This window comes from Nansenia antarctica (genome assembly GCF_963989245.1).
Source record: "Nansenia antarctica genome assembly, chromosome: 2".
NCBI lineage: Eukaryota > Metazoa > Chordata > Actinopteri > Argentiniformes > Microstomatidae > Nansenia > Nansenia antarctica.
Window position 1 is genome coordinate 44,834,102 of NC_137675.1, and position 17,402 is coordinate 44,851,503.

General features: G+C 49.0%; 1 protein-coding gene across 1 annotated transcript in view; it reads right to left on the reverse strand.

The window, feature by feature from the left end:
* Positions 1 to 1,529: 1,529 nt before the first annotated feature.
* The window catches only part of LOC308150176 (voltage-dependent P/Q-type calcium channel subunit alpha-1A-like), a gene marked incomplete at both ends in the record, with an annotated part of 259,861 nt that continues 243,988 nt past the window's right edge, over positions 1,530 to 17,402 (reverse strand). The window contains 4 exon segments of the mRNA XM_080523035.1: positions 1,530 to 1,904; positions 1,906 to 2,334; positions 12,917 to 13,272; positions 17,297 to 17,402. The exon segment at positions 17,297 to 17,402 is cut by the window's right edge and continues 138 nt beyond it. Of these exon segments, the coding sequence (XP_080379161.1) occupies positions 1,530 to 1,904; positions 1,906 to 2,334; positions 12,917 to 13,272; positions 17,297 to 17,402 (1,266 nt within the window).

Consider the following 17,402-nt stretch of genomic DNA (forward strand, 5'->3'; position numbering starts at 1 on the left):
ACAGTGGGGGGGAAAATAACGCAAATCATTCTGGAACTCCACATCAAGAAGGCTTGGCTTTGTGTTTATACGTATCACTTCTCTCTCTCTCTCACTCTCTCTCTCTCTCTCCCTACCCACACCTGATTATACCTCCTAACACAGGAAGAGCGAGAGAGTGATGCCACATGGAGAAGAGAGAGAAAGAAAGGGAATAGAGGAAAAAGAGAGAACCCCCCACAGACCAGAACATAAAGGACCAAGGAATCACCCCCCACCCCCCCCCCTCTTCCCGCCCCACCCCCACATAACAGTAGTTTCTCTTTGTTATAATGTTTTTTTGTATCAGTCATGCAGGATTCCACAGATTTTTTTTTCTCATAAACTCTGCGAGTTTAAATGAAGCTGAGCAGGTGCAACAGAAGATTCAAGCTTCAATGTTTCGAAGTAGAAGTAGAAGAAGAAGAAGAAGAAGAGGAGGAGGAAGAAGAAGAAGCAGCCGCAGGAGTAGAAGAAGAAATGCTGAAGACATTTCTTTTGTCTGTTTTGTTGTTTAGTTTTTTTACCCCCCTCCACTTTTTTGTGTGTTTCTTCTCTCCTGGGTTGGGGGGGCGGAATATTTTGGAGGGAGGGGGAGGCAGGGGGAGGGGGGGGTTAGAATCCTTTTCCGACACCCCCCACCGCCCCCCTTCCTTCCCTCCCTCCTTCAGAGTTAGGGTGTGTCCCCATGCCCCCCCTCCCTCCCGTATTACCCCCTTACCACACACAGGCAGAAGGCTCATTGTCAGTGATGTCATTATTAATCATTATTAACAGTAAACACAGATGATAAAACTCATCAATATCGGCCCCTGCATCGGGGTGGTGGTGGTGGTGGTGGTGGGGGGGGTGGTGGTGGTGGAGGGGGGGTGGTTGGTTTTTGCAACTAACGCAACTCCGGCTAGTTTTCAGAGAAGCAAAAAAAGTGGTCGTCCCCATTCGTTTTTTTTCCTTTCGAAGTTTCTTCTGCGTTTGTCGAACTATTTGCGTCTCGGTCGCCGTGCCAGGTCATTGTTCAGTTCCCGCTTCGTTACCGGAAGGCATGGCAAGGACACATGGAGAAAAGTGTCCCCCTCCACCCTCCATTTTGAAAAACTAGGTTTGAGTTTTTTTTTTTGGTCTCCTTGCATCAGGTGAGCTGGGTTTCACTGCAGGGCGGCCATCTTGTCCTGTCCCCCCCCCGGCACCGGTCCTCCTTCAGCTCTCCTGTCCCCCCCCCCCCGGCACCGGTCCTCCTTCAGCTCTCCTGCGCCTCCCCTCCGCCCCGCCGGCCCTGGGAAACACTGAGCGGCAGAGGAAACGGAAAGAAAAGAAACAGAACGGAAAGGAAGGAAGGAAAAAGAGTCATGCCTTGGTTTCCCCTGTCGGCGGTCACTGCTCTGGGCTTTGTGTTTCCCTGGGCAAGAGAGTGGACAGGCCCCCTCCCATCATGCCTCCCTCCCTCTGTCTGTCCCTTCCTCCCTCCTTCCCTCCCGCCCTCCCTCCCTCCCCCCCTCCCCGGTCCCCATAGGCTAGCACCAGTCGTCCTCGTCCGTCTCGCTGTAGGGTTCGTGCAGGCCCTTGCGGGGCCCCCGGGGGTGTGGTGGTGGGGGGGCCTTGTGGGGCCCGGGGTGGGGGGGGCCGTGCTGGTGGGAGGAGGGGGAGGAGGCACGGTAGCCGTTGGGGAGGCGGCGGGCCGGGGGCGGCTGGCCCCCCTGGGGGGCGGCGGTGGTCTGGGGGGGGGGGGGAGCGTGGTGGGAAGTCCTGGGCGAGGTGCGGGGGGGGTGGGGGTTGTTGTTGTTGTTGGGGTGCGGCGGCTGCTCGGGGGGAGGCAGGGGGTGGTTGTGGGCGGGGGGGGGAGGGGGGAGCGGGTGGTTGATGGGGTGCAGGGGGTGCGGGTTGCCCTGCGGCGGGGGGGGGGGGGTTCTGCTCGTAGGCAGGCGGTTCGTGGCGGTCGCGGTCGTGGTCATACTCGTAGTCCTGGTTGTAGAAGCAGCCCGGGCCCTCCGGGGAGCCCCCCCCTCCGTCCCAGCGCGGCGGTGTGGGGGGGTGGCGGGCCTGGCAGGGGGAGCCGTGGTGGTGGTGGGGCGCGGGCGGGGGCGGCCCCTGGGGGGGCTCCGGGGAAAAGCGGCGGGGAGCCGGGGCGGGGAGGCGCCCCTGGGGCGGGGGGGGGGCGCTGGGGCCGGGAGGCGTGGCCATGGCCTTACGGACCACGGGGGAGTAGGTGACGTGGGGGCGGGGCGTCGCCGGGGTCTGGGGTAGCTGGCGGCGGCCGCGGCGCGGGGTGCTGGTCCCCGAGGTGGAGGGGGCGGGGCTTCCACTCACCGAACTACTGCCCTACACCAAACAGTGAAACAAGGCAAATAAAAAAAAGAAACCACAAAATTAACGACAAACGAAGAGAGAGAGAGAGAGAGAGAGAGAGAGAGAGAGAGAGAGAGAGAGAGAGAGAGAGAGGGGTGGTAGAGAGAGATGGAGAACAAGAGGACAAAAAGAGGTAGAGAAGAGGTGGGTTTAAGAGGGAGGGCCAGACAGCAAGAGAGAGAGAGAGAGAGAGAGAGAGAGGGAGAGGGAAAAAAGAGGGAAAGAACAACAGACAAGAACAACAACAGCAACGATAAGAAGAAGAATATAGAGCAATTAGAAGAATGTGAAAGGAAGGAAGGAGGAATTTTGCCGGAAAGGAAAGACATTGAAAAGCAACAGAGCAGAGAGAATGCAAATGATGACATTCAGAAAAACACCATACAGAGAGAAGCAACATGTCACGCAAAGGAGGAAGAGGGGACACACAAACACACAACGGGAGAAAAGAAAGGAAGAGAGATTGATTTCTGGAAAATTGCAGGTGTGACACAGTCAGCCTAAACATGGCGACTGGGATGAAAAGATACCCATAATGCACTGCTCTGACGTGCAGTCTTGCTACCCCTTATGTGCCAGCTTGTCATCTGAATCTAAGGATTGTCTACCAATTACATGATACGGAGTAAAAAGTGTAGTGTTTGTGTGTGTGTGTGTGTGTTTGTGTGAGTGAGTGCGTGCGTGCATGCGTGCGTGCGTGCATGCGTGCGTGCGAGTGCGTGCATGCCTGCGTGTGTGTGTGTGTGAGTGTGTGTGTGTATGTGAGTGAGTGTGTGTGTGTGTGTGTGTGTGTGTGTGTGTGTGTGTGTGTGTGTGTGTGTGTGTGCATGCCTGCTTACTCGGAAGTGCGCCTCAATTTGCATGTGCACATTTTTTTTATGTAGACAAGGTCGGACATCTTTACCGTAATATCTCTAACAGACGTAATGAGAAATAATCCATTGAATGAATGAATAATGTGTCTAGTGTTTCCATTATATGCAATGACCTTTCACACTGTTCCCTTATTGCAGTTTTCTTAAAACCATTGTTAAAATCAAGCTACAATAAATACAATAATAGTGCTCAGCACTATTTGCTGAATCCAATTGGAGCTGTGTGTGTGTGTGTGTGTGTGTGTGTGTGTGTGTGTGTGTGTGTGTGTGTGTGTGTGTGTTACTCTCTAGTCATTGTGAAACCGTTGAATGCTATAATCAGACTGACAACAGCAGAGGCCACCCTAGTCCTCCCTAGTCCTCCCTAGTCCTCCCTAGTCCTCTCTAGTCCTCTAGTCCTCTCTAGTCCTCTCTAGTCCTCTCTAGTCCTCTAGTCCTCTAGTCCTCCCATGTCCTCCCTAGTCCTCTCTAGTCCTCTAGTCCTCTCTAGTCCTCTAGTCCTCTCTAGTCCTCTCTAGTCCTCTCTAGTCCTCTAGTCCTCTAGTCCTCTCTAGTCCTCTCTAGTCCTCTAGTCCTCTAGTCCTCTCTAGTCCTCTAGTCCTCTCTAGTCCTCTCTAGTCCTCTAGTCCTCTCTAGTCCTCTCTAGTCCTCTCTAGTCCTCTAGTCCTCTCTAGTCCTCTCTAGTCCTCTCTAGTCCTCTAGTCCTCTCTAGTCCTCTAGTCCTCTCTAGTCCTCTCTAGTCCTCTAGTCCTCTAGTCCTCTCTAGTCCTCTCTAGTCCTCTCTAGTCCTCTAGTCCTCTCTAGTCCTCTCTAGTCCTCTCTAGTCCTCTAGTCCTCTCTAGTCCTCTAGTCCTCTCTAGTCCTCTCTAGTCCTCTCTAGTCCTCTCTAGTCCTCTAGTCCTCTCTAGTCCTCTCTAGTCCTCTAGTCCTCTCTAGTCCTCTCTAGTCCTCTCTAGTCCTCTAGTCCTCTAGTCCTCTCTAGTCCTCTAGTCCTCTAGTCCTCTAGTCCTCTCTAGTCCTCTCTAGTCCTCTCTAGTCCTCTCTAGTCCTCTCTAGTCCTCTCTAGTCCTCTCTAGTCCTCTAGTCCTCTCTAGTCCTCTCTAGTCCTCTCTAGTCCTCTAGTCCTCTCTAGTCCTCTAGTCCTCTCTAGTCCTCTAGTCCTCTCTAGTCCTCTAGTCCTCTAGTCCTCTAGTCCTCTCTAGTCCTCTAGTCCTCTAGTCCTCTAGTCCTCTCTAGTCCTCTAGTCCTCTCTAGTCCTCTAGTCCTCTAGTCCTCTAGTCCTCTCTAGTCCTCTAGTCCTCTAGTCCTCTAGTCCTCTCTAGTCCTCTCTAGTCCTCTAGTCCTCTCTAGTCCTATAGTCCTCTCTAGTCCTCTCTAGTCCTCTAGTCCTCTCTAGTCCTCTAGTCCTCTCTAGTCCTCTCTAGTCCTCTCTAGTCCTCTAGTCCTCTAGTCCTCTAGTCCTCTAGTCCTCTCTAGTCCTCTAGTCCTCTCTATTCCTCTCTAGTCCTCTCTAGTCCTCTCTAGTCCTCTAGTCCTCTCTAGTCCTCTCTAGTCCTCTAGTCCTCTCTAGTCCTCTCTAGTCCTCTAGTCCTCTCTAGTCCTCTAGTCCTCTCTAGTCCTCTAGTCCTCTAGTCCTCTCTAGTCCTCTCTAGTCCTCTCTAGTCCTCTAGTCCTCTCTAGTCCTCTCTAGTCCTCTCTTGTCCTCTCTAGTCCTCTAGTCCTCTCTAGTCCTCTAGTCCTCTAGTCCTCTAGTCCTCTCTAGTCCTCTAGTCCTCTCTAGTCCTCTAGTCCTCTCTAGTCCTCTCTAGTCCTCTCTAGTCCTCTAGTCCTCTCTAGTCCTCTCTAGTCCTCTCTAGTCCTCTCTAGTCCTCTAGTCCTCTCTAGTCCTCTCTAGTCCTCTCTAGTCCTCTCTAGTCCTCTCTAGTCCTCTCTAGTCCTCTCTAGTCCTCTAGTCCTCTAGTCCTCTAGTCCTATCTAGTCCTCTCTAGTCCTCTCTAGTCCTCTAGTCCTCTCTAGTCCTCTCTAGTCCTCTCTAGTTCTCTAGTCCTCTAGTCCTCTCTAGTCCTCTCTAGTCCTCTAGTCCTCTAGTCCTCTCTAGTCCTCTCTAGTCCTCTAGTCCTCTCTAGTCCTCTAGTCCTCTAGTCCTCTAGTCCTCTAGTCCTCTCTAGTCCTCTCTAGTCCTCTCTAGTCCTCTAGTCCTCTCTAGTCCTCTCTAGTCCTCTCTAGTCCTCTCTAGTCCTCTCTAGTCCTCTAGTCCTCTCTAGTCCTCTCTAGTCCTCTAGTCCTCTCTAGTCCTCTAGTCCTCTAGTCCTCTCTAGTCCTCTCTAGTCCTCTCTAGTCCTCTAGTCCTCTCTAGTCCTCTAGTCCTCTAGTCCTCTAGTCCTCTCTAGTCCTCTCTAGTCCTCTCTAGTCCTCTAGTCCTCTCTAGTCCTCTAGTCCTCTAGTCCTCTAGTCCTCTAGTCCTCTCTAGTCCTCTCTAGTCCTCTCTAGTCCTCTAGTCCTCTCTAGTCCTCTAGTCCTCTCTAGTCCTCTAGTCCTCTCTAGTCCTCTAGTCCTCTCTAGTCCTCTAGTCCTCTAGTCCTCTCTAGTCCTCTCTAGTCCTCTAGTCCTCTCTAGTCCTCTAGTCCTCTCTAGTCCTCTAGTCCTCTCTAGTCCTCTCTAGTCCTCTAGTCCTCTCTAGTCCTCTCTAGTCCTCTAGTCCTCTCTAGTCCTCTCTAGTCCTCTAGTCCTCTCTAGTCCTCTAGTCCTCTCTAGTCCTCTAGTCCTCTCTAGTCCTCTAGTCCTCTCTAGTCCTCTAGTCCTCTAGTCCTCTAGTCCTCTCTAGTCCTCTAGTCCTCTCTAGTCCTCTAGTCCTCTCTAGTCCTCTAGTCCTCTCTAGTCCTCTAGTCCTCTCTAGTCCTCTAGTCCTCTAGTCCTCTAGTCCTCTCTAGTCCTCTCTAGTCCTCTAGTCCTCTAGTCCTCTCTAGTCCTCTCTAGTCCTCTCTAGTCCTCTAGTCCTCTCTAGTCCTCTAGTCCTCTAGTCCTCTAGTCCTCTCTAGTCCTCTCTAGTCCTCTAGTCCTCTAGTCCTCTCTAGTCCTCTCTAGTCCTCTCTAGTCCTCTAGTCCTCTCTAGTCCTCTAGTCCTCTAGTCCTCTCTAGTCCTCTCTAGTCCTCTAGTCCTCTCTAGTCCTCTAGTCCTCTAGTCCTCTCTAGTCCTCTAGTCCTCTCTAGTCCTCTAGTCCTCTCTAGTCCTCTCTAGTCCTCTCTAGTCCTCTCTAGTCCTCTAGTCCTCTCTAGTCCTCTCTAGTCCTCTCTAGTCCTCTAGTCCTCTAGTCCTCTCTAGTCCTCTAGTCCTCTAGTCCTCTCTAGTCCTCTAGTCCTCTAGTCCTCTAGTCCTCTAGTCCTCTCTAGTCCTCTAGTCCTCTCTAGTCCTCTAGTCCTCTCTAGTCCTCTCTAGTCCTCTCTAGTCCTCTAGTCCTCTCTAGTCCTCTCTAGTCCTCTAGTCCTCTCTAGTCCTCTAGTCCTCTAGTCCTCTCTAGTCCTCTCTAGTCCTCTCTAGTCCTCTCTAGTCCTCTCTAGTCCTCTAGTCCTATCTAGTCCTCTAGTCCTCTCTAGTCCTCTCTAGTCCTCTAGTCCTCTAGTCCTCTCTAGTCCTCTAGTCCTCTCTAGTCCTCTCTAGTCCTCTCTAGTCCTCTCTAGTCCTCTCTAGTCCTCTATTCCTCTAGTCCTCTAGTCCTCTAGTCCTCTAGTCCTCTCTAGTCCTCTAGTCCTCTAGTCCTCTCTAGTCCTCTCTAGTCCTCTCTAGTCCTCTATTCCTCTCTAGTCCTCTAGTCCTCTAGTCCTCTCTAGTCCTCTCTAGTCCTCTAGTCCTCTCTAGTCCTCTAGTCCTCTAGTCCTCTCTAGTCCTCTAGTCCTCTCTAGTCCTCTAGTCCTCTCTAGTCCTCTCTAGTCCTCTCTAGTCCTCTCTAGTCCTCTAGTCCTCTCTAGTCCTCTCTAGTCCTCTAGTCCTCTAGTCCTCTAGTCCTCTCTAGTCCTCTAGTCCTCTAGTCCTCTCTAGTCCTCTAGTCCTCTAGTCCTCTAGTCCTCTAGTCCTCTCTAGTCCTCTAGTCCTCTCTAGTCCTCTAGTCCTCTCTAGTCCTCTCTAGTCCTCTCTAGTCCTCTAGTCCTCTCTAGTCCTCTCTAGTCCTCTAGTCCTCTAGTCCTCTCTAGTCCTCTAGTCCTCTAGTCCTCTCTAGTCCTCTCTAGTCCTCTCTAGTCCTCTCTAGTCCTCTCTAGTCCTCTAGTCCTCTCTAGTCCTCTAGTCCTCTCTAGTCCTCTCTAGTCCTCTAGTCCTCTAGTCCTCTCTAGTCCTCTCTAGTCCTCTAGTCCTCTCTAGTCCTCTAGTCCTCTCTAGTCCTCTAGTCCTCTCTAGTCCTCTAGTCCTCTCTAGTCCTCTCTAGTCCTCTCTAATCCTCTAGTCCTCTCTAGTCCTCTAGTCCTCTCTAGTCCTCTAGTCCTCTCTAGTCCTCTAGTCCTCTCTAGTCCTCTCTAGTCCTCTAGTCCTCTCTAGTCCTCTAGTCCTCTAGTCCTCTAGTCCTCTAGTCCTCTCTAGTCCTCTAGTCCTCTAGTCCTCTCTAGTCCTCTCTAGTCCTCTCTAGTCCTCTAGTCCTCTCTAGTCCTCTAGTCCTCTCTAGTCCTCTCTAGTCCTCTCTAGTCCTCCTCTAGTCCTCTAGTCCTCTCTAGTCCTCTCTAGTCCTCTAGTCCTCTAGTCCTCTCTAGTCCTCTCTAGTCCTCTCTAGTCCTCTAGTCCTCTCTAGTCCTCTAGTCCTCTCTAGTCCTCTAGTCCTCTCTAGTCCTCTCTAGTCCTCTCTAGTCCTCTAGTCCTCTCTAGTCCTCTCTAGTCCTCTAGTCCTCTAGTCCTCTCTTGTCCTCTCTAGTCCTCTCTAGTCCTCTAGTCCTCTCTAGTCCTCTAGTCCTCTCTAGTCCTCTCTAGTCCTCTAGTCCTCTCTAGTCCTCTAGTCCTCTCTAGTCCTCTCTAGTCCTCTAGTCCTCTCTAGTCCTCTCTAGTCCTCTAGTCCTCTCTTGTCCTCTAGTCCTCTCTAGTCCTCTCTAGTCCTCTAGTCCTCTCTAGTCCTCTCTAGTCCTCTAGTCCTCTAGTCCTCTCTAGTCCTCTCTAGTCCTCTCTTGTCCTCTAGTCCTCTCTAGTCCTCTCTAGTCCTCTCTAGTCCTCTCTAGTCCTCTAGTCCTCTCTAGTCCTCTCTAGTCCTCTCTAGTCCCCACTAATACAGAAACACAACAACAGCTCTTCCTCTGTAATGCTTTTTTTCATGAAATAAGTGAGAAAAGAATAATTACTGGAGGTCATTGATAACATTCTAACATCAACGACTTCAATCACAAACATTCAGGTGTTTTAGGGCCAATCCCAATTCACCCCTACGGCTTCGTTTTCTCCCCTATGGCTTCGTTTTGCGCGTTCATGTTTAGGGTAGGGGTGTCCCAATTCATATTTCATCGAGGCGGAGGGCTATCCACGGCTTAGTTTGGAGCGATTTCAGGACCAGACTAGCTTCGAAGCCATATGGCTTGATTTCAGCATGCATTGCGAATCATCTACAGAAATGTTATGTCGCTCTATTCAATGCGGAAATGTCATTAACTTTTTCTGTAATTACTTATTAATAAAGATTTGAAAAAGTATGATAACCATCTTATTATCTTAGTTTAATGTCATTACAATGCATTATAGACATTTTCTTTATAACAAGCATAACAAAAAAAAATCGCTTTTATGTCGAGGTGCTGTGTCTAACGTTACAGGTTGTTTTGTGGACGACAGTCGCACATATGACATATTTCCATGTCTGATGGCATATGACACCTACTAATGTAATTTCAATGCATTATAGACCTTTTCTTTACAACAAGCATAACAAAAAAATTGCTGTTATGCCGAGGTGCTGTGCCTATGCTTAACATAGAAAGTTCCACAGTCCAGCACGCTCGGGACAGCGGGTACGACACTCGTTGCACTCGTAAAAAACATAAACCCAAGGCAGGCGGTCATAAAACTGTAACCACTAGATCCCTTAAATCCTATTCTAGTGAGGCCTTAAACCATAAACTGGAGAATCAAGACTGGTTAGATGAACTAAAAAGCACACAGGTTGAAGAGGCATGGCTAGGTTTCAAAACCAAATTCCTAAATATTATTGACAGTATAGCCCCCATGAGAACCACCAGGGTTAAAGCCCGATCGGAACCATGGATGAATTCGGACATTCTAAATGCTATGAAAGTCAGAGACCTATGATGTCATTAGGGGTTGAACAAAAAAGTGTCCCTTTTAAAGAAAATCACAGGCTATGCAACCATGTATATTTGTATAAGTGGTTAAAATGTGGTTGTGTAACACATATAAATGGTTTGTATTTAGTTAAACCACTTATAACCATTTCATTCTTCAAATATAAACCATTTACAAACAGTTACAAACTCAAGAGTTTAGATTGTTCGATATTCACTTGGTGCTTGCCAAATAGGGAGCTTGCGATCAGGAGACAGTTATTAACGTTTTATAAATGCTTTAAAAACTAACCCTGATGACAAATCATACATTTGCAATGTTTACACAGTGGCTGCACAGTTGGGAAAGTAAGTTCCTGACTTGTGGGGATGATTCGGCTGGCACCAAACTGATTCAGCACATCTCTGTGCTCTCTGTCACAGTTCCGCCCCCAGCTCCGCCCCCGGCTCATCAGCCGTCTATCAGTGGCGCCAGGTGTGGCCGATTAAGACCGCGACTGGATCCTACTTAAGCCCTGCTCCTGCTTCCAGTCAACGCCAGATCGTAGCCACTTAATGGTTGGTTCATGTGTCCGTTCCCTCAACTCTAGACGTTACCCGTTACCCTAGCCTGACCCTATTCTCCCTGTTCCCCGTTTAAGGATTCCCTGCCTGCCGACCTCCTGCCTGTCTGACTACCTGCCTACCTGCCTGACCCCCTGCCTGTCTGAGTACCTGCCTACCTGCCTGACCCCCTGCCTGTCTGAGTACCTGCCTACCTGCCTGACCCCCTGCCTGTCTGAGTACCTGCCTACCTGCCTGACCCCCTGCCTGTCTGAGTACCTGCCTACCTGCCTGACCCCCTGCCTGTCTGAGTACCTGCCTACCTGCCTGACCCCCTGCCTGTCTGAGTACCTGCCAGACCCCCTGCCTGTCTGACTACCTGCCTGCCTGCCTGACCGCCTACCTGCACTACCTACCTCCAGCCTGATTCCCCTAACACCCCAACCCTATAATAAATCACTGTTATTATTATTACTACCTGTTCTCCGTTGTCTGCTTCTGGGTTCCGCCCTCTGGTCGTGACAATCTCCCAAAGTACAGTACAGCTTTCACCATGTTTTTTGAACCGTGGCCTTTGAAATCCTGATGTCCTTGTCATCACGGTCCTCATTTAAACATGTCCACTGTGGAGGGTCCCAGGTTCTATTTGTTGATATATCTATCCACGACTTACCCCACTCTGTGTTCAGCAATGTGTGGTTAGTGGTCTGAGCTGGTTTGGGTTAATCAGTGAGTAGACAACATTGATAATTAAGTCATGTGAGTACTCATCTATCCTCTGTACTGTAGGAGAAAACCTCTGACCACTTATTAGTCAGTTACCAACATTTAAAACTGATGAAATGTTGCACCATTAACCATTTATTAATGACACCAACATTAATGAATGAGTTGTCAACAAGTGTAACTCATAAGATGTCACCTTAGTGTAACGTGTAACACAGTTAACCATTTATGAATGACTTGCCAACATTTATGAATGGGTTACCAATATTTCCAACTGGTGAAATGTCACCTTAATGTAAAGTTAACAATTGATGGAGTTATCCACATTTGTAACTAGCATAATTAATGTGTACCTACAGCATGACATCTAAAATATCTAAAGTCATCTCACTTTGCAGGCTTTCTACAAGTGGTAGTGGCTAACTAGCTACTACCTTGTCTCAGTTGGCATAGGCTTGATACAACAATATAGCTTGTTCATAACATGTCCCTCTAGCTAACTGTGTACGATTGGTGTTTAAAGACAAGCTTATGTCTGAAGCTTCTGTTTCAAGCTTATGACAAAGCCACACTTGTGTGGCGCTAGCTAGATAGGTCTATGTTAGCTCGTCATAACAGCATCACAACCAGCATGTACTGTAGCTAGCTAGCTTGTGTAGCTAGTTGGTAGTAAGTTGCCTAGCACTGTCTTTCTTTCTTTTTTTCGAGGCAGCAGCTGCCCAGAGCGCACCGATCAGTTGTAAATGTTATATATCATGATAGTTTTGTCCAAATACGGAGTAACCATAGCAACACGAGAGAGCTGGCACCTATAGTTCAGTTGTCAAACCCTCTTCCTGGTTTGTGAAGTTTTTTGAAAGTCCTTCAAAAGCCCTATTCGTACGGGACTAGTATTATATGGGGACCTCATGTCATAGACATTAACCCCCACATCTTGTTTCATGTGGCCGATTTGAACACAGACGACCTCCGTAATTATTACAAATGATCAAAGGTCCCCAGATAATACTAGTCCCATACTGCCCTATAAACGGTTAAAATGCTAGTCATGCTACATTTTAACCAGATAACCTACTATATGCTGTAACAGTCAGAGTGACCTGTACATTGTGGCCCGGTAGTATCCATCATTCCTTCAGACTACGATTCTTGGCACAGTGTTGCCTATGTATTATGTCTAATTCATTCTACCATTGTATCATTTAGACAACATAGGGCATTGGAATATAGAGACATATTTTGAAATGATTACAGCGTTAGACAATTATCATGAAATACCATTTTCAAAATATTTTAAAATATTATGGAAGTGTCCCCAGAGAGGCTTGGAGAACCTACACTGTCCTATGGACCTATCGCTAAGCCACGCCCCAAAATAGAAATTGTCTAATCATATCACAGCAAAAGTCACTACAGGCAGAAAACTCAGACAAACAACTCGCTAATATCTGATGGTGAAAAGCTTCTAGACGAAATAATCTTTAAAGTCATCTTTAAAAAAACATGTCTATTACTTGCTGTGGTAAATCAGAAATCAGAAATTTGCCAACTCCCGCCATTGTAAGTCATTGAATGTCATTCAGTCACGGTCAGTCATATTTGGGCAAACTTGGTGGTAAACTTGGTGGCGCTGCTATTGAAAAGTACTAAAGAGAAAGCTAGTGTTCTATTGATGCTGTAATCTTGACATCCCATCAGTTAATCAATAAGGGGAGGGTCTCAGTTTCCACCATATCTGATAAGGGTAGTCATGGTGGTAAATGGAGGATAGAGGTACATTCATTAAGAGTAATTACACCCACAACTACAAACATCCGGTGTAAGAACTAGCAAAGACAATTTCCCGATTGTGCAACCACTGTGCAACCATATTATGTGTGTGTGTGTGTGTGTGTGTGTGTGTGTGTGTGTGTAAATGTTAGAAAGTGCAAGTGTGTATACAATGCCTTTGACGAAACATAGATGCACCTACACGTGTGTGTGTGTGTGTCGACACCTGTTTTTGTGTTGACACACACACACACACACACACACACACACACACACATACACATACACATACACATACACATACACATACACATACACACACACACACTCACACTCACACACACACACACACACACACACACACATTAGAAGCCCACCTGTCTGTGTGGCACGCACTCTCTGCCCTCGCTAGGTGACCGTGACCATCGGCGGTCGCGGTCCTGGTCAGCGCGGTCCTGCTGCTGTTCGCGGTCCTGGTCCCCGCGGTCCTGCTGTCTATCCCGGGGGTCCCGGGGCTGTGGCCTGTGGATGAAATCGGGCCGCTGGTCACCGCGGTCGGGGCCCGGGCCAGGGGCGTAGCGGTCTTTGTCCATGGAGCCGTGGTGGTGGTGGTGGTGGTGGTGGTGCTTGCGGTCTTTGGGCCGACCGCGGTCACGGTCACGGTCTCCACGCTCCTTCTCCTTGGGCGGCAGGTCGCCTGACTGTGTGGTCGTGCTCAGGTCTGTGCCCAGCCCTGCTGGGGGGGAGGGGGGGTCACCGTGGTTACCTACTTGGTTCCACTGGCTGATTCACCCCTTCCACAACACACACACCCTCTCTCTGATGTAGGTTTTGCGGCTGAAGTTCTGTGTCCACTGTGTGTGTGTGTGTGTGTGTTTGTTTTTGTAGAGGCTTTCTTACCACCTGTGTCTGCATCTCTGTAAGAGCTGAGGTATCTGTGTGTGTGTGTGTGTGTGTGTGTGTGTGTGTGTGTGTGTAGCTTCGTTCATGTCCCTCAACTTCCCAGCTCTCACTGAGCCCTGGATCTTACCTGAAAATACAGCTACACCAGCAGCCCTCTCTGATGCCTACTCCTTTTCACATTCCCCTAGACCAGGGGTCGGCAATTAGGTTTGGCCTCGGGCCAAAACATTTTTTAGCCACTAGATGGCGGGCCCGAACATAATTTAAGTAATTGATTGTTAAAAAATGTGACACGTTCTAATGCTTTGACTTTTCTTTCGAGAAATATACACATCGCTAGTCAACTAACACAGCTTGTTTTGTGAGCCTGCTAACAATGTAAAGTAGTGTTATAATTAACTAGGTAGCAGTCCAATCCATTTCGTTGCAGTATTAGGCTTGACTAGTGAGTTTGTGTTGTGATTCTCAACAACGTTGAAACGTAGTTTCACCCTTTTCCATAGTTTTGAATAATAAATGTATGGACTGACGATGTATCGCAGCCTAACTTATTCTAATAATTATTTAACATACTTTTATTCTGAATGATTCCCCCCTCCTCCAGACAAGGTCACATTATTTATTATTGGATTGGTTGTTTGCGTGTCGGGTGAAGTTAGCTAAACATTTAACCTGCTAACTAGCAAGAGAAACATAATGTCACTCTCCAAAGGTCTAAAGAGGAAAGTTGACGGTGAAAACAGGGCATTTAAACAGGAATGGACAGCGAACTATACGTTCATCCTACCTTTCATCAATGCAAAGCCGTTGTGAGAGACTCACATCTTCCGTGCTCACAATGTTCCCTTTCTATACATGCGAGTCGTCCTTTTCCTCAATGAATGTGATAAAGACGCACGAAGGAATCGATAGATGCATAAAAAATAAAAAAAACTGCCTGCGGATTAAAGTGACGTCAATATCACCAGATATCAAGCAAATAGTGACCGATAGTCACATACGTAAACATTACGTTTGAATGATTTAATGAGCTGATGTTGTTGTTTTTTCAAACCACACACCGCATGTCGGCTATTTCAGCACCACGCCGTGTCCACCTGCTTATGATTCACTATGAGGGGTTCAGCGTCAGTGCGCTTCGGTGCACCCCGCTGCCTGACTGTCTGTCCCTGTGTCATTCACTCTCAACATGAATAAAAGTACAATAAGCATTATTCAGGTGGTGGTAGATTCTCTATTCGGACATTATAGGCGCGGTGTGGGACTGTCGGTCCGATATTGTAAAAAAAAAAAATATAAAAAAAAGTGGATTCTCAAAATAATCTGCTGGGCCAAATATTATTGGTGACGGGCCAGCAATGGCCCACGGGCCGCCTATTGCCGACCCCTGCCCTAGACCCTCTGGTCGAGGGGGAGGCATAGGACTCCTCATCTCGCCTAAGTGGTTACATACTGTCCTTCCCCTGTTACACCTGTCAATATCCTCCTTCGAATTCCATGCTGTTTCTGTCTCCTCCCCTGTCAAACTTCACAATGGTGTTATCTATCACCCTCCAGGTCAGCTCGATCACTTCCTAGAAGAGATGGATGTCCTTCTCAGCTCCTTCCCTGATGATGGCACTCCGCTCGTACTACTGGGTGACTTCAACATTCAGTCAGAGAAGCTTCTCTCATCTGGAGTACTTGACCTTCTCCTCTCCTTCGACCTTACCCTGTCCCACTCTCCTCTGACTCATAATGTAGGCAATCAGCTTGACCTTGTCTTCACCAGATCTGCCCATACCTCCACATTTACTGTTACCCCTCTTCCAGTTTCTGATCACTTCCTCCTCCTCAAATCCACCTCTTCCCTGTCAGTCTCTAACCACTTTATACCCACCTGTCCACCACCACCCTCTCTTCTTCTGCCCTATCCTCCCTACCCTCTGTTGAATCCTTCTCCCTTCTATCCACTGACTCAGCATCCTCTACCCTCCTGTCCGCTCTCACCTCATCCTTCGACACCCTCTGTCCACTAACCTTGAAACCAGCACGATCCTCTCCACGTGCTCCCTGGCTCTCTGAAACACTATATGCTTGTAGAATAAAAATTTAATTAAAATTAAAATTAGAATAGAGCTCAGGGCAGCTGAGAGGAAATGGAGAAAACCGGCCTCCCTGATGACCTAAACCTTTATCACTCTCTCCTCTCCAACTACGCCTCCTCTGCATCAACTGCTAAAGCATCTTTACTATCATTCCAAAATACATTCTTCTGCCTCTAATCCAAGAAAACTGTTTTCCACATTCTCCACACTCCTCTACCCACCTCCCCCCCTTCCTCCTTCCTCCCTACATGGGACATCTCCCCTGATAAGATTCTCACACTGATCACATCCAAGTGATCAACCACCTGCCCCCTCGATCCCATCCCCACCCCTCTTCTCCAATCCATTTCCTCCGACATCCTTCCTTAACGTACCACCGTAATCAACTCTCCTTCCTCCGCAACGCTTCCTCCCTCTCCTCTGTTATCATTCTCCTGGACCTGTCTGCTACCTTCGATACAGTCAACCACCAGCTCCTTCTCTCCATCCTCTCAGAACTGGGCATCTCTGGCATCGCACACTCCTGGTTTGCTTCCTACCCCACGAACTTCCCCACGAACCCTCACCACTGGGGTACCCCAGGGCTCTGTCCTAGGGCCCCTACTGTTCTCCCTCTATACCAAGTCTCTTGGCTCGGTAATCTCCTCACACGGTTTCTCCTACCACAGCTACACCTACATGTGGCAACACGTGTCTCTGCATGTCTCGCTGACATCTCTACATGGATGCTAGCCCACCATCTCAAGCTCAACTTTAACAAGACTGAGCTACTCTTCATCCCTTGGAAAGCCTGCCCTCTCCAAGACTTCTCTATCACAGTGGAGAACTCTACTGTAACCCCCTCCCAGACAGCCAAGAACATTGGAGTGATCCTGGACAACCGCGTATCCTGCAGATTCTTCCTTTACAACATCAGAAGGATACTACCGTTCCTCACCAGAGAAGCAGCGCAACTCTTGACCAAGTCACTGGTCATCTCCCGCCTTGACTACTGCAATGCACTCCTGTCCGGGTTCCTCGCCTCCGCCATCAGACCTATGCAGCTCATCCAGAATGCTGCTGCCCGTCTGGTGTTCAACCTCCCCAAATTTTCTCATGTCATCTCCTTCACACCCTGCACTGGCTCCCGATAGCAGCTCAAATCAGATTCAAGACCCTGGTGCTTGTTGACCAGGCAGCAAAAGGGACAGCCCCTGCCTAACTGCAGGCAATGGTCACCCTCCAAACATCAGCCCGTTCACTCCGCTCCTCCACCTCTGCTGGCCGACTAGCCCCAACACCTCTACGCCAACACGGCAGTCACGCTGCCCGGTCACGTCTCTTCACTAAACTGGCTCCCCACTAGTGGAATGAGTCATTCCTTATCTTCCGCCGGAGACTGAAGACCCATCTCTTCAGGTTACACCTTAACTGCTCCTCCTGAGACATCTACTACCGCTCAGCACTGTGTCTCCTGAGACCCCTGCTTCCCCCTATACTGTGTCTCCTAAGACTTCTACTTCCCCCCCTTGTACTGTTTCTCCAGTGTCTATAAAAAAAATACATATTTCTTTCTTCTTCTATCATGACGACTGCCAATGGCCCCTGCCCTGAGCTAGATTACTCTTCCTGCTACGACTGGTGAATTGATGATTCACTTGCTTAGTCAAATGTATCGATTGTAAGTCACTTTGGAATAAGGCGTCCACTAAATGCCCAAAATGTAAATGTAAATGTGTGTGTATGTGCGTGTGCATGTTTGTGTGTGTGTGTGTGTGTGTCTCTGACCTGTGTCTGCATCCGTGTAGCGTCTGAGGGATCTCTCGGAGGCCCGGTGGCTTCTGTCGCCACGGCGACGGTGTCCTCCTCCGTGCCTCGGGGCCCCGCACCCTCC